The 15,976-nt window shown below is 42.2% G+C and overlaps 1 protein-coding gene across 1 annotated transcript in view; it reads left to right on the top strand.

The window, feature by feature from the left end:
• MAP3K15 (mitogen-activated protein kinase kinase kinase 15) overlaps nucleotides 1-15,976 on the top strand; it is a 147,966-nt gene that overhangs the window by 53,374 nt on the left and 78,616 nt on the right. The window contains 1 exon segment of the mRNA XM_079911706.1: nucleotides 1,920-2,026. Within this exon segment, the coding sequence (XP_079767832.1) occupies nucleotides 1,920-2,026 (107 nt within the window).

Raw genomic sequence — 15,976 nt, 5'->3', positions numbered from 1 at the left:
CACTAGGTGTATGGTTAGGTAACTGTTTTACAGACAAAATAGGGATGTGGCTAGGTCATAGGTCACCTCGCATATCTGTTGTGGTGGAAATATTGAAGAAGGCCACTCCAGCAAGATCTCAGAAACAGTACTGCTTAATAAAAGGAATTAGAACTGAACAGTTTATATGCACTTTGTGTTAGGCGTTGTTCCAAGCCCTTTGCAAGTCCTAATTCACTTAATTCTCTTCATAAGCCTATGGGGTATACACTTGGATTATCTCCATTTTACAAATGAGGAACATGAAGTACAGAGAAGTTAAGTAACTTGCCTAAGGTCACACAGCAGTTGGCAAAGTCAAGGTTCAAACTGAGGCAACTGGCTCTGTCCTCTTTGCTCTTAACTCCTCTGCTACTTCCTTTAGGCCTTTGTCACTTCATTCTTTGTTTACCACTACCTATTAGTGGAAGGGACAGCAGGAGTAGGAGAGGCAAGTCCAGGACCCAGGGAATGCCGGGGTTTTTTCTAAGACAGGTGACAGAGGCTTCTGGAGAGTTCTTGAGACAGGGTTTGTAGAATATGGTACCATGGAGGAAATCAGTCGTTTCCTCCCTCCAAGTTTAATGCTGTGGAGCCATTTCTAAGGATGTCTTGCCTTCCTTTCCTTTGGAGGAACACAGGGCGATGTACGTAATCTGCAGAACTCTACAAAGCCATATTGGAGGTTGTTGGCCACGGGTCTTCAAATCTGAACGAGAGAGGCTTCCATTTACAACCTGAACCAAGAACAGAGTCAACCACTTAAGGAACTCGTGCCCCTGGTGATAAACAGATGCATCTAATTGATTTTAATAGCAGATGCTATTAGGAATTATGATGGTTAAATTATGCCCCATGGAACAAGAGAATGGGAATGACCTTTTTTGAAGTTTTTCTTCTGTTGAGTTGCTGGCTTCCTTCTGCCCTTGCTTTCACGCATCTCTCCTCTTTATAACCTTCCGTTGGTGGGACTCTTGGGCTCAAGGGTGAGCTAGAAGCTTCTTGCAATACTCTGCCTTCCCTATCCCTGGGTAGCAGCGTTGAGGTGTAAAGCCACAAAACAGACGTGAGATTTCAGTGGGAAGTCCTCATCTGCTAACTGTGGCTGGCTGTCAGCGAGTTGGCCCGGAACGATTGTAAGCCCGACTGAAATGGTAGCAGATGGCACTGCTCAGAGGGGACACAGCTCAGACAAACACAGTAGCAATTTCTCCCTGGGTAATTATTGCAGTTTAGAGCTGTGGTTCTCAAGCGGGGGACATGTGGCAGTATCTGGAGACATACTTGGTTGTCACAACTCGAGGAGGGAGGGGGAAGTGCTCCTGGCATCTAGTGGGTCAAGGCCATAGATGCCACTTAACATCCCACGATACACAGCAGAGCCCCCACCATAAAGAATGATCCAGCCCCCAAATGTCAGTAGTGCCAAGGTTGAGAAATTCTGGTTTAGATGAATGTGATTGTTTCTGACAAAATAGGAAGGATTGGGGTGTTCCCCCCCTTTGCATGGCAAATAACTGTAAGATTTCGTACATGTTTATGTCCCGTTCATTTTAACCCACAGCCCTGCTGGTGTTAACTCTCCTCCACTCAAAACGTGGTAGCTTTTCCTGGCTGCTGGGCTCGTTTGTTTTGTTTTATCGTCTTTGAATCTAACTTCCTTTCCTCGGTCCTTTTGTGACCTCTGATAGCAGGGATTCTTTCTCTGTCTTCTCTCTCATCCACCTTGTTGTTTTTAATCTCACTGCTATTCTTTTAAGGGCTTTAACGTCACTAAATGTTGCCTGTAGGGAAAGGCTTGTATTTAAATGCTGAGGTGGTCTCATGTTCGTAACTGTTCAGAAAAACCTGCAAAGAGCTGTGTTTCCTGCCTTTCTCACCTTGAGACCTCTTGCCAACAGGACTATGATGCAATGGTGAAGCTGGTAGAAACACTGGAAATGCTGCCGACGTGTGATTTGGCTGACCAGCATAACATTAAGTTCCACTATGCATTTGCACTGAATAGGTAAGAGTGATAATGTGCGTATAGAGTTTTGAAATATGCCAGCTGTTAAATTGTCTCCTTCTTTCATTCAGCCCTCATTGAGTATGAGCCAGATCATGAGCTGAGTGCTAAAGTTAAGAAAATGGACAAGGCATGATCTTAACCTTCAGGGACTTTGTCTTTGGAACATATATTCTAGCTCTGAGATCAGACATGTAACTAAATCCATACAGCTCAGAATGATAAATATCTTAATGAATATCAAAGCATAATAGAGGGAGGAAGGCATTTTGCTTTGGGGTTTTAAAGAAGCTTCTCTGGGGTCTTTGGGGCTGGGTTTTTTTCCCCCAACATCTTTATTGGAGTATAATTGCTCTACAGTGGTGCGTGAGCTTCTGCTGTATAACAAAGTGAATCAGCCATAGTTACACACATATCCCCATATCTCCTCCCTCTTGCGTCTCCCTCCCACCCACCCTATCCCATCCCTCTAGGTGGTCACAAAGCACCTAGCTGATCTCCCTGTGCTATGCAGCTGCTTCCCACCAGCCATGCATTCTACATTTGGTAGTGTATATAACTTCATGCCACTCTCTCACCTTGTCCCAGCTTACCCTTCCCCCTCCCCGTGTCCTCAAGTCCAGTCTCCACGTCTGCGTCTTTATTCGTGTCCTGCTCCTAGGTTCTTCAGAACCATTTTTTTTAGATTCCATATATATGTGTTAGCATACGGTATTTGTTTTTCTCTTTCTGACTTACTTCACTCTGTAGGACAGATTCTAGGTCCATCCACCTCACTACAAATAACTCAATTTCGTTTCCTTTTATGGCTGAGTAATATTCCATTGTATATATGTGCCACATCTTCTTTATCCATTCATCAGTCAGTGGACACTTAGGTTGCTTCCATGTCCTGCCTATTGTAAATAGTGCTGCAATGAACATAGTGGTACATGACTCTTTTTGAATTATGGTTTTCTCAGGGTAAAGGCCCAGTAGTGGGATTGCTGGGTCATATGGTAGTTCTATTTTTTGTTTTTTAACGAACCTCCATACTGTTCTCCATAGTGGCTGTATCAGTTTACATCCCACCAACAGTGCAAGAGGGTTGCCTTTTCTCCACACTCTCTCCAGCATTTATTGTTTGTAGACGTTTTGATAATGGCCATTCTGACTGGTGTGAGGTGATACCTCATTGTAGTTTTGATTTGCATTTCTCTAATGATTAGTGATGTTGAACATCCTTTCATGTGTTTGTTGGCAATCTGTATATCTTCTCTGGAGAAATGTCTATTTAGGTCTTCTGCCCATTTGGGGATTGGGTGGTTTATTTTTTTGATATTGAGCTGCATGTGCTGCTTGTATATTTTGGAGATTAATCCTTTGTCAGTTGCTTCATTTGCAAATATTTTCTCCCATTCTGAGGGTTGTCTTTTCGTCTTGTTTATGGTTCCCTTTGCTGTGCAGAAAGCTTTGAAGTTTCATTAGGTCCCATGTGTTTATTTTTGTTTTTATTTCCCTTTCTCTAGGAGGTGGGTCGAAAAGGATCTAGCTGTGATTTATGTCATAGAGTGTTCTGCCTATGTTTTCCTCTAAGAGTTTTATAGTGTCCGGTCTTACATTTAGGCCTTTAATCCGTTTTGAATTTATTTTTGTGGATGGTGTTAGTAAGTGTTCTAATTTCAGTCTTTTACATGTAGCTGTCCAGTTTTCCCAACACCACTTATTTAAGAGGCTGTCTTTTCTCCTTTGTATATTCTTGCCTCCTTTGTCAAAGATAAGGTGACCATATGTGCGTGGGTTTATCTCTGGGCTTTCTGTCCTGTTCCGTGGATCTGTATTTCTGTTTCTGTGCCAGTATCATACTGTCTTGATTACTGTAGCTTTGTAGTATAGTCTGAAGTCCAGGAGCCTGATTCCTCCAGCTCCATTTTTCCTTCTCAAGATTGCTTTGACTATTCGGGGTCTTTTGTGTTTCCATACAAATTGTGAAATTTTTTGTTCTAGTTCTGTGAAAAATGCCATTGGTAGTTTGATAGGGATTGCATTGAATCTGTAGATTGCTTTGGGTAGTAAAGTCATTTTCACAATGTTGGTAATTCCAATCCAAGAACATGGTATATCTCTCCATCTATTTGTATCATCTTTAATTTCTTTCATCAGTTTCTTATAATTTTCTCCCCACAGGTCTTTTGTCTCCTTAGGTAGGTTTATTCCTAGGTATTTTATTTTTTGCAATGGTAAATGGGAGTGTTGCCTTAATTTCTCTTTCAGATTTTTCATCATTAGTGTATAGAATGCAAGAGATTTCTGTGCATTAATTTTTTATCCTGCTAGTCTACCAAATTCATTGATTAGCTCTAGTCGTTTTCTGGTAGCATCTTTAGGATTCTCTGTGTATCATATCAGGTCATCTGCAAACAGTGACAGTTTTACTTCTTCTTTTCCAATTTGGATTCCTTTTATTTCTTTTTCTTCTCTGTTTGCTGTGGCCAAAACTTCCAAAACTATGCTGAATAATAGTGGTGAGAGTGGGCAACCTTGTCTTGTTCCTGATCTTAGTGGAAATGGTTTCAGTTTTTCACCATTGAGAACGATGTTGGCTGTGGGTTTGTCATATATGGCCTTTATTATGTTGAGGTAAGTTCCCTCTATGCCTGCTTTCTGGAGGGTTTTATCATATGTGGGTGTTGAATTTTGTCAAAAGCTTTCTCTGCATCTATTGAGATGATCATATGGTTTTTCTACTCCAGTTTGTTAACATGGTTTATCACATTAATGGATTTGCGTTTATTGAAGAATCCTTGCATTCCTGGGGTAAAACCCACTTGATCATGGTGTGTGATCCTTTTAATGTGCTGTTGGATTCTGTTCGCTAGTATTTTGTTGAGGATATTTGCATCTATGTTCATCAGTGATCTTGGCCTGTAGTTTTCATTTTTTGTGACATCATTGTCTGGTTTTGGTATGAGGGTGATGGTGGCCTCATAGAATGAGTTTGGCAGTGTTCCTCCCTCTGCTATATTTTGGAAGAGTTTGAGAAGGATAGGTGTTACCTCTTCTCTAAATGTTTGACAGAATTCGCCTGTGAAGCCATCGGGTCCTGGGGTTTTGTTTGTTGGAAGGTTTTTAATCACAGTTTCAATTTCAATGCTTCTGATTGGTCTGTTCATATTTTCTGATTCTTCCTGGTTCAGTCTCGGAAGGTTGTGCTTTTCTAAGAGTTTGTCCATTTTTTCCAGGTAGTCCATTTTATTGGCATATAGTTGCTTGTAGTAATCTCTCATGATCCTTTGTATTTTTGCAGTGTCAGTTGTTACTTCTCCTTTTTCATTTCTAATTCTATTGATTTGAGTCTTCTCCCTTTTTTTCTTGATGAGTCTGGCTAATGGTTTATCAATTTTGTTTATCTTCTCAAAGAACCAGCTTTTAATTTTATTGATCTTTGCCATCATTTCCTTCATTTGTTTTTCATTTATTTCTGATCTAATCTTTATGATTTCTTTCCTTCTGCTAACTTTGTGTTTCTTTTGTTCTTCTTTCTCTGATTTCTTTAGGTGTAAGGTTACTTATTTATTTGAGATGTTTCTTGTTTCTTAAGGTAGGATTGTATTGCTATAAACTTCCCTCTTAGAACTGCTTTTGCTGTCTCCCATAGGTTTTGGGTCATCGTGTTTTCATTGTCATTTGTTTCTAGGCATTTTTTGATTTCCTTTTTGATTTCTTCAGTGATCTCCTGTTCATTTAGTAGCGTATTTTTTAGCCTCCATATGTTTGTGTTTTTTTACACTTTTTTTCCTGTAATTGATATCTAGTCTTACAGCATTGTGGTTGGAAAAGATACTTGATATGATTTCAATTTTCTTAAATTTACCAAAGCTTGATTTGTGACCCAGGATATGGTCTGTCCTGGAGAATGTTCCATGAGTAGTTGAGAAGAAAGTGTATTCTGTTGTTTTTGGATGTAATGTCCTATAAATATCAATTAAGTCCACCTTGTTTAATGTATCATTTAAAGTTTGTGTTTCCTTATTTATTTTCATTTTGGATGATCTGTCCATTGGTGAAAGTGGGGTGTTAGAGTCCCCTACTATTACTGTGTTCCTGTCGATTTCCACTTTTATGGCTGTTAGCATTTGCCTTATGTATTGAGGTGCTCCTATGTTGGGTGCATCAATATTTACAATTCTTATATCTTCTTGGATTGATCCCTTGATCATTATGTAGTGTCCTTCTTTGTCTCTTGTAATAGTCTTTAAAGTCTGTTTTGTCTGATATGAGAATTGCTACTCCAGCTTTCTTTTGATTTCCATTTGCATGGAATATCTTTTTCCATCCCCTCACTTTCAGTCTGTATGTGTCCCTAGGTCTGAAGTGGGTCTCTTGTAGACAGCACATATACGGGTCTTGTTTTTGTATCCATTTAGCCAGTCTGTGTCTTTTGGTTAGAGCATTTAATCCATTTACATTTAAGGTAATTGTCGATATGTTCCTATGACCATTTTCTTAATTGTTTTGGGTTTGTTATTGTAGGTCTTTTCCTTCTCTTGTGTTTCCTGCCTAGAGAACTTCCTTTAGCATTTGTTGTAAAGCTGGTTTAGTGGGGATGAATTCTCTAAACTTTTGCTTGTCTGTAAAGGTTTTAATTTCTCTGTCAAATCTGAATGAGATCCTTGCTGGGTAGAGTTATCTTGGTTGTAGGTTTTTCCCTTTCATCACTTTAAGAATGTTCTGTCACTCCCTTCTGGCTTGCAGAGTTTCTGTTGAAAGATCAGCTGTTAACATTATGGGGATTCCCCTGTATGTTATTTGTTGCTTTTTGTTGCTGCTTTTAATATTTTTTCTTTTTATTTAATTATATTATTTAAAATTTATTTTTGGCTGCATTGGGTCTTCATCGCTGCATGCAGGCTTTCTCTAGTTGCTCCAAGCGGGGCCTACACTTCGTTGCTGTGCGCGGGCTTCTCATTGTTGTGGCTTCTCTTGTTGTGGAGCACGGGGTCTAGGCACGCGGGCTTCAGTAGTTGCAGCACAGTGGCTCAGTAGTTGTGGCTTGCAGGGTCTAGAGCACAGGCTCAGTAGTTGTGGCACACGGGGGTTAGTTGCTCTGCGGCATGTGGGATCTTCCCGGACCAGGGCTCGAACCCGTGTCCCCTGCATTGGCAGGCAGATTCTTAACCACTGCACCACCAGGGAAGTCCTTTATTTAATTTTTGATAGTTGATTAATGTGTCTTGGCGAGTTTCTCCTTGGATTTATCCTGTATGGGACTCTGTGCTTCCTGGACTTGATTGACTGTTTCCTTTCCCATATTAGGGAAGTATTCAAGTATAATCTCCTCAAATATTTTCTCAGACCCTTTCTTTTTCTTTTCTTCTTCTGGGACCCCTGTAATTCGAATGTTGGTGAGTTTCATGTTGTCCCAGAGGTCTCTGAGACTGTCCTCAATTCTTTTCATTCTTTTCTCTTTATTCTGCTCTGCAGTAGTTTTTTCCACTATTTTATCTTCCAGGTCACTTATCCATTCTTCTGCCTCAGTTATTCTGCTGTTGATCCCTTGTAGAGAATTTTTAATTTCATTTATTGTGTTGTTCATCACTGTTTGTTTGCTCTTTAGTTCTTCTAGATCCTTGTTAAACGTTTCTTGTATTTTCTCCATTCTATTTCCAAGATTTTGGATCATCTTTACTATCATTATTCTGAATTCTTTTTCAGGTAGACTGCCTATTTCCTCTTCATTTGTTAGGTCTGGTGGGTTTTTGCCTTGCTCCTTCATCTGCTGTGTATTTCTCTGTCTTCTCGTTTTGCTTAACTTACTGTGTTTGGGGTCTCCGTTTTGCAGGCTGCAGGTTCGTAGTCACCCTTGTTTTTGGTGTCTGCCCCCAGCGCGTAAGGTTGGTTCAGTGGGTTGTGTAGGCTTCCTGGTGGAGGGGACTGGTGCCTGTGTTCTGGTGGATGAGGTTGGATCTTGTCTTTCTGGTGGGCAGGACCACATCCGGTGATGTGTTTTGGGGTGTCTGTGAACTTACTATGATTTTAGGCAGCCTCTCTGCTAATCAGTGGGGTTGTGTTCCTGTCTTGCTAGTTGTTTGGCATGGGGTGTCCAGCACTGTAGCTCGCTGGTCATTGAGTGGAGCTGGGTCTTAGGGTTGAGACGGGGAAATTGGTGAGAGCTCTTGCCGATTGATATTACATGGGGCCGGGAGGTCTCTGGTGGACCAATGTCCTGAATTCGGCTCTCCCACCTCAGAAGCTCAGGCCTGACAGCCGGCCGAAGCACCAAGACCCTGTCAGCCACACGGCTGGAGAACATGGGCTATGAGTTGGGTGTCAGCCACTGCCCTTTTGTAGCTCTGTCTCAGCTGTCTCCAACGGTCACCCACATACATTGGGTTATTCCAGCATTCCTCAGAGCTTGAACATGCCGGTCTGGGATTTGTAGATGTCCTCCTGATACTCTTCATTGAAATACCTTGCAATCATGGTGATGAGAGATATGCTAACAGTGTTGGTTCTCTTCAGTTCAGGGACTAGGACAGTCTGAGCCTTCATGTGGCCACGTCAGGAGCAGCTAGCTAACGGTCCCAAAGTGATAACATGTCACATTCCAAGAAGGCTTTCTGCAGCGCCCGAGCAGTAGTCCCAAGCAGCCGCTCTGCTCAGCTGCCGCACTCTGACCATGGAACTCGGTGGGACCCTCAAACGAGGATTTCTGTTGGCCCTAGAGCCTGACTTGCCCACCCAGGCAAGGAGCTGAGGAGAGCATCTCCCAGCCCCATCTCATCAGAGGAGCGGACACCTGGGTGGGACTGGCTTGGGGTTTTTTTTAATTAATTAATTTATTTGGTTTTTAAAATTTTTGGCTGTACTGGCTCTTCGTTGCTGTGTGTGGGCCTTCTCTCGTTGTGGTGAACGGGGGCCACTCTTCATTGTGGTGCATGGGCTTCTTATTGCGGTGGCTTCTCCTGTTGCAGAGCACAGGCTCTGGGCACACGGGCTTCAGTAGTTGTGGCTTGCGGGCTCTAGGCGCACAGGCTCAGTAGTTGTGGCGCACGAGCTTAGTTGCTCCATGGCATGTGGGATCTTCCCGGGCCAGGGATTGAACCCGTGTCCCCTGCATAGGCAGGAGGACTCTTAACCACTGTGCCACCAGGGGAGCCCTGGGGCTGGGTTTTTATGATTTAGTAAAAAATTGCCTCATGGGCGGGATAGAATGTGGGATGGGAGTGGTGAAAAGGCCGTTCCACTTGGCCAGAAGTGTGAGCAGATAGTTCTTCATGTGCATTTTGCCTTCTGGGAACATCCAGAACATGAGATGTAGGTGAAGTAAATGTCTGCAGTGAGCAGAGTGTGGAGGGTGGGACCGTGTCTTGAAAGGACCTTGTGTACACAAGTCAGGAGCTGAGAGTGTTTTGTAGGCTGGGTGGGTGGGGGCAGGTTTAACAACAGGATTAACGTTGTATGATGGGGAAAGAGGGTGCTGTCTTTATGTACTAGTATAATCTGAACTTTGGAGTACAAATTACTGGGCCAGGTAGAGTATGTGAGACTTGGAAATTCCTGCCTGGAGACCATGAACCTCAAAAGCTTATTGCTAGGGGTGTCAGCTAAGATGCTGTAGTAAAGAGCCCCCAAATGCAGTGATGTAAATCAGATTGAAATTTCTCTTTTACATAGCAGTCTAGAGGTGAGTGGGCCAGGCTAGTGGCATAGTACTGCCCCAGGAGTTGTTCAGGGACCTAGCTTCTGACCATTTTGTGGCTCTTTCATTCCCAGGAGTGTTGTCCTCTTCTAGTTGAAGCTAGGTCACTGCTACTCTGCGTTCCAGCCTAATGAAAGGAGTAAAGAGTAGAAGCCCAGGGCAAGCAGTTTCCTTTAAAGCAAGTAGAATTGGCACATGCCACTTCCACTGACATTCTGTTGGTGAGAACATAGTCACATGATCCCTATCTAGCTGTAAGGGAAGCTGGGAAATGTAGTCGCTAGCTGGGTGGCCATGTGCCCGTTCAAACTCGGCTACTATGGACTTGGAGGATAACTAGGAGTCTGACACATCCAATTTCACAAAATCTGAGCTGCCTAAATGTCTTAGTCCTACAGTCACTCTTCCTCCCCAGTAAGATACAGGAGGAGGGGTGGCATTAGGGGAACATGGTGAGAACCACGCCCAAATACACTTCCCACTGGGCCTGTCCTCTGCTGGGGCTAGGAATTGGTCATATTTGAATCACATGGCAAAAAACTCTGGGAGGATATTCAAACACGGCTTGAGAACCAAAGAGTTCCGGCACCTTCTTATCAACCTTCCATGGCCAACATCTTCCTCAGGGAATGAATATAGTGAGGGTCGACGGTAACCCGAGTTAGAGGACTTTTGGGTCTGATTTCTCAGAGGCTTTTCTTTGCTTCAGCAGCTGCGTTAAGCTATAGATTGTGGACCTGCCACTGGCAGCACCTGCCCGGCAGCAGCAACACAGAAGCCCATGGCTTCGGGTTTCTTGTGATGCATATGAGGCTACGTCTCTCTTTTGTATTGAAGTGTGTAAAATGCACAGACAGTGAAATGCGTAGATCTTTATACAAATTGATGAGTTTTAATAGATCTACACATGTAAACAACACCCCTATCAAAATATACAACATTTCCAACCCCCCCCAGAAAGTACCTTTGTGCCCCTCTGCAGGTAGTCCCCACCCCTCCATAGGCAGCCGTTATTCATATATTGTAACCTCTGTCTCCATAGATGAGTTTTTCCTGTCCTTCAACTTCGTATAAATGCAATCACACAGTACGTACTGTTTTGTGTCTGGCTTCCTTCACTCAGCATTGTGTTTGTGAGATTCGTCCATGCTGTTGGATGTGTCACTAGTTCATTCTTTCTCCTTGCTGTGGAATATTTCATTGTGTGGATATGCCACAAGTGATTTATCCATTTTACTGCTGATAGACCTGTAGGTTGTTTCCAGTTTGGGGATACTAAGAACAGTCCTGCTGTGAGCATTCTTGTGCATGATGTTTGCACACATACGGACACATTTCTGTTGGGTACGTAGCACGTGCTTGTGTCCTGCTGTACTAGATACTGGCAAATAGTGGTACTCGGGATTTGGATTCTTTTTGGCGGAGGGGTTCATGGTCTCTATGAAAATGTGCTTTCTCTCTCCCCAGCAGTCTTTAAACTCAGCATCTCAAGGCAGGGAACATTGGGAAGGGCATCTTCCTTAAGCCTGAAAAAAAAAAGTTTTGTAACTCTCTTCCCCCAGAGTAGTGGGTTCTGCTTTTATTTATACTTAAGTTATACTTGGTCGGTCCTTGACTTAACAAGGATTAATGACTTATCACTGGTGAAGTTTCTGGAAGAATGCCTGGCACACTTTAAGTGCTATTTTAAAAAATGGTTCATTAAATTAAAACTAAGAGGGCTTTTTAAAGTGCTCATCACCAAGTCTTTTCCCGGACCAAGCAGAGATAATGGTTGTCAAGCAGAACAAAATTATCTGATTACCATCCACTCAAAGTAATGAAAGAATAAAACATATTTTGAAATGGAAAATCAGTATCTAAGAGAACCGGGTGTGGCAGGATGAAGTGATTCCTAGAGGGTACATGTTTCCCATTTGGAAGCAGAATGGCTGGGATTGCTTGCCAGATAGACACCTTTCTGATGATGGGTGTTTTCCTTCTAGTCTGCTGGCTCCCTATTAGACAGTCCTTCTCTTCACTGCCAGGAGAACAGTCACCACAAATATGTATATTGAAGTTGGCCTCCTCAGTGCCAAGAACCTCATTTTCTCCAACCAACGAGGGATTTTCAGTAGAATTGAAATATTTGCTTCACTTATACATGGAATCTGATCCTGAATTTCACATCTTTGCTTTAGGTATAATTTGGCCAGCTGTCAGCAGAGTCACAGGATTTCACATTAGGTGCAGTTTTGAGAAAGTTTATGGAGATACCGTGATTCTGTAAAGGGAATATAGTGATGGGCAAATAATGAATTTTCCTGCATTACAGTTGACCATTAACTCTTAGGAAGTGGAACAAATGATGGCCATCAGTGTTACTAAAAGTTGACAGTAATGAATGATTTGACCCTTCCTGTATTAGGCAAGGGCTCCCTGTATTAGGAAAGCTGCCTTGAGTCGGCATCTTTTCCTGGTAGGTTCCCTTTCACTGCCTTAGAAGCCCATTCAAAGCTACTTCAAGTTTCCACTGAGCTGTTAAATTGCTTGCCTCCCAATGGCGTGGAACCTTTATGAACAGTTTTTAGTTGCTGTTACTTTTACAGACAGGATTTTATTAGATATGCTAATGCAGCCAGAAGATCCTGACCAGGGATCCAGGCAGCAGGCAGAGGCATGGCCTGGAAGAAGAATAACAGAATCAAAGTCCTGGGTTTAAAAATAACAAAACTCACCTGTCTCAAAGCAGGAGTGTACTCATATTCTACTCCCTGCATCTTTGGGTCCAGACTGCCAGCCCTGGCAAAATTGAACTCATTGAATTACTCAGCAATGGAAGGGAAACTGAATGTGTGACACATTTATTGGAATATGATGTGTCTCTCTGTAAGTGAGTTAAGGGGAGTGATGGAGAGAGGAAGATACTCTGTGGGCCCTGGAAACGTGTGTGTGTGGGGAATATTAGATGAAAGTTACTGAATCCAGCCCACACCAAAGGGTCTGCAGGCTTGTTACAGAACCTACAGCAGTCAGCTCATCCTTGGCCTCTGGGGTGCCCAGCCAGGTCATTGCTCAGGTGGAGGGACGGTGAGAGCTTGTTGTCTCTGCAGTAACCACCAGCCTCCTTTTGTTTTGGTTTCTTTTGTTTATATTCACTGTGTGATCTCGCCATATATTTATCTAAATAGCCATTTTTTATTACATGTTTGTAAAGAGTAGGAAAATGATGACATCACCCTACTTTTTTTCTATTTTTTTTTAATTGAAGTATAGTTGGTTTACAATGTTGTGTCAGTTTCAGGTGTACAGCAGAGTGATTTTACATACATATATATGTATATATACACACACATATCTATGTATATATGTATATGTATATCCATATATATATTCTTTTTCAGATTCTTTTCCATTATGGGTTATTATAAAATATTGAGTATAGTTCCCTGTGCTATTCAGTAGGTCCTTGTTGTTTATCTAATTTATATATAGTACTGTGTATCTGTTAATCCCAAACTCCTAATTTATCCCTCCCCACCTTTTCCCTGTGGTAACCATAAATTTGTTTTCTGTGTCTGTGGGTCTATTTGTGTTTTGTAAATAAGTTGATTTGTATCATTTTTTTAGATTCCACATAGAAGCAGTATAATGTGATACTTTGTCTGGTTTACATAGCCCTACTTTTATAGTTCATTTGCCTTCAGCTACCTAAAACCATGTTGCAAAAGAAGGATACATATTTGTGGTGATTGTTTTCCTGGCAGTGAGGAGAAGCACAAAATCTGTGAATTTACAAGGAATCATGTAGTCCAGCGGTCCCCACCCTTTTTGGCACCAGGGACCGGTTTCATGGAAGACAGTTTTTCAATGAACCAGGGAGGCGGTGGGGAAGGGTGGCGGTTCAGGCGGTAATGTGAGCGGTGGGGAGCGGCAGATGAAGCTCCAGTCACTCATCCACCGCTCACCTCCTGCTGTGTGGCCCGGTTCCTACCAGGCCAAGGACCGGCACTGGTCCACGGCCTGGGGGTTGGGGACTCCTGATGTAGTCTAAATCCTTTATTTTAGAGAGGGGGAAGAAAGAAAGGCAAAGGCCCAAAATAAAATAGCTGGTCAATAAGAGCTCTGGGACCAGAGCGCCCCAATTTTAGCACAGTGCTCTACATACACTAATTTAATCATATCATGGCATAATCAGTGAAACTCTTCCCAGAAAGCTTTAGCTTATATTTTGTTTGCCCAATGGGCAACTAAAATACGCCATGGGCCTCTTGGAATTGTAGGGCCATACTGTTGTATGTCCTACTTTTTCATGTATGTTGAGAGCATCAGACAGTAGCTGAATATTGAAGCCACTTTCATAATAAACACTTTTTATACCAAAAGACCAGTTGCTTTTTTTTTTGAGAAGTGGACCATCTTATTATCTTCTGAGCAGTGGCCTGGCCAATAATACATATTTTCCTTTTGGAACATATTTATCCAAAGAACTTACATCTGTCCTCCTTCCTCCCCGCTGGCCTCTTTGAGCCTATGTTATCTACCTTTTCTGCCAAATTCCTGCTTCAGTTCCCTTTCTTTTGTCCTTCCTTCATTTACTGACTTAGTTGTGTGTCAGTGGAAGGGCTTTGTGCTAAAGGAGAGAGCTCGTTAGGCGTGACTCAAGTTAACGTGTGATTTCAAAATGTAGTCACGTGTGTATGTATTACATACTTGAACTTATACAGACAGGTGAACTTGTTCTCTCCATATTAATCATGCTGCAGTGCTCTGCCTTGGACAATGCTGCCATTATTCAGAATATCATTGTATCATTGGGGGGGATTTTTTCCTTTCGGGATTGCTTTAAGAGTCAGCTAACACGGTATATGGGAAATCAGTATCATTACTGTGGGCTTTGAAGGCAAACAGACTTGGGTTTGAATTCCAGCTCCTATACTTAAGTCTTATGGCCATGGCCAAGCCACTAAATCTCCTGAAGCCATACCTTCCTCATACGTGAAATGGGATACTAACACCTACCTTGCAGTAAGCTTTCCAGGGAGTAATCCTGGCAGGAAGCAGGTGTCTGGCTGTGGCTGAGGCTGTGACTATTACTGTGTAGCTTGGTTACCCGTATTTTTACCAAGTTTAAGAGAAAACTTTTGACCATTTCCACATATCAAAACTACCAGGAAAGTAGAGATGTGCCGCCAAGGAAGATAGTTTACAGGAAGAAGTTTCATAAAGCAATGTTGATAAAAGTGCTGTTAGCACGAGAACATCGCTGGGATGAGTAATGGTCCTCTGAGGTGATGATTTTGAATGAGACAGGGTTTGTTTCAGTAGAAACAATATTTGTAGAAAAAAGAATAGTGTTTAGTAAAATTCAGAGTTGATTATAACAGGTTTTTCAACTTTGCACTAGTGCCAACTGGAGCTGCGTAATTCTCCATCTTATGTATTGTAGGAAGTTTAGCAACCTCCCAGTCTTTCCGCCCTAGGCGCCAGTAGCAACCCGACCCCCAAGTTGTGACAACCAGAAGTGTCTACAGACATGGCCAGGTGTCCCCTAGGGACACAATCAGCCTTGCGTGAGACCACTGCTTTATAGGGAGTCATTCTGGTTGTGAACAGAGCATATGCTTTGATGTTTGAATCACTTACCAGCAATATGATGTTGACAAGGTAATTAAACTCCTTAAGCCTGAGTTTGCTCATCTGTAAACCAGGTTGGAGATCCCTATGGTGTGGATTAAATGAGATACACCACATGCAGGTGGCCTGCACAGCCCCTGGCAGCTAGATGGCTGTTAATAAAAGTTCGGTTCCTTCTTCATTTATCCCCTCCTTTTACTTCTTAATTCAAATGGGGAGGTTACCTAGTGTGATATAAAAAGATTACAGAATGTCTATCAAAATTCTGTGCATCTTCCACAGAAATAGGAAAAAAATCCTAAAATTCGTGTAGAACCTCACAAGACCCCCAAATAGCCAAAGCAATCTTGAGAAAGAAGAACAAAGCTGTATCATACTTCCTGATTTCAAACTATATGTATTACAAAGCTATAGTAATCAAAACGATATGATACTGGCAAAATGATACAGACACATAGACCAGTGGAAAGAATAGAGAGCCCAGAGATAAGTCCACACACACACAGTCAACTAATCTTTGACAGGGCACCAGGAATACATAACGGAGAAAAGATAGTCTTTTCAATAAATGGTGTTGGCAAAACTGGATATTCACATGCAAAAGAATAAAATTGGATCCTATCTTATACCATATGCAAAAATTAACTTGAAAT

The sequence above is a fragment of the Stenella coeruleoalba genome (genome assembly GCF_951394435.1).
Source record: "Stenella coeruleoalba genome assembly, chromosome: X".
NCBI classification, from domain to species: Eukaryota; Metazoa; Chordata; class Mammalia; order Artiodactyla; family Delphinidae; genus Stenella; species Stenella coeruleoalba.
The sequence above is the reverse complement of the archived record's forward strand: the minus strand, read 5'-3'. Positions and strand labels throughout refer to the sequence as shown.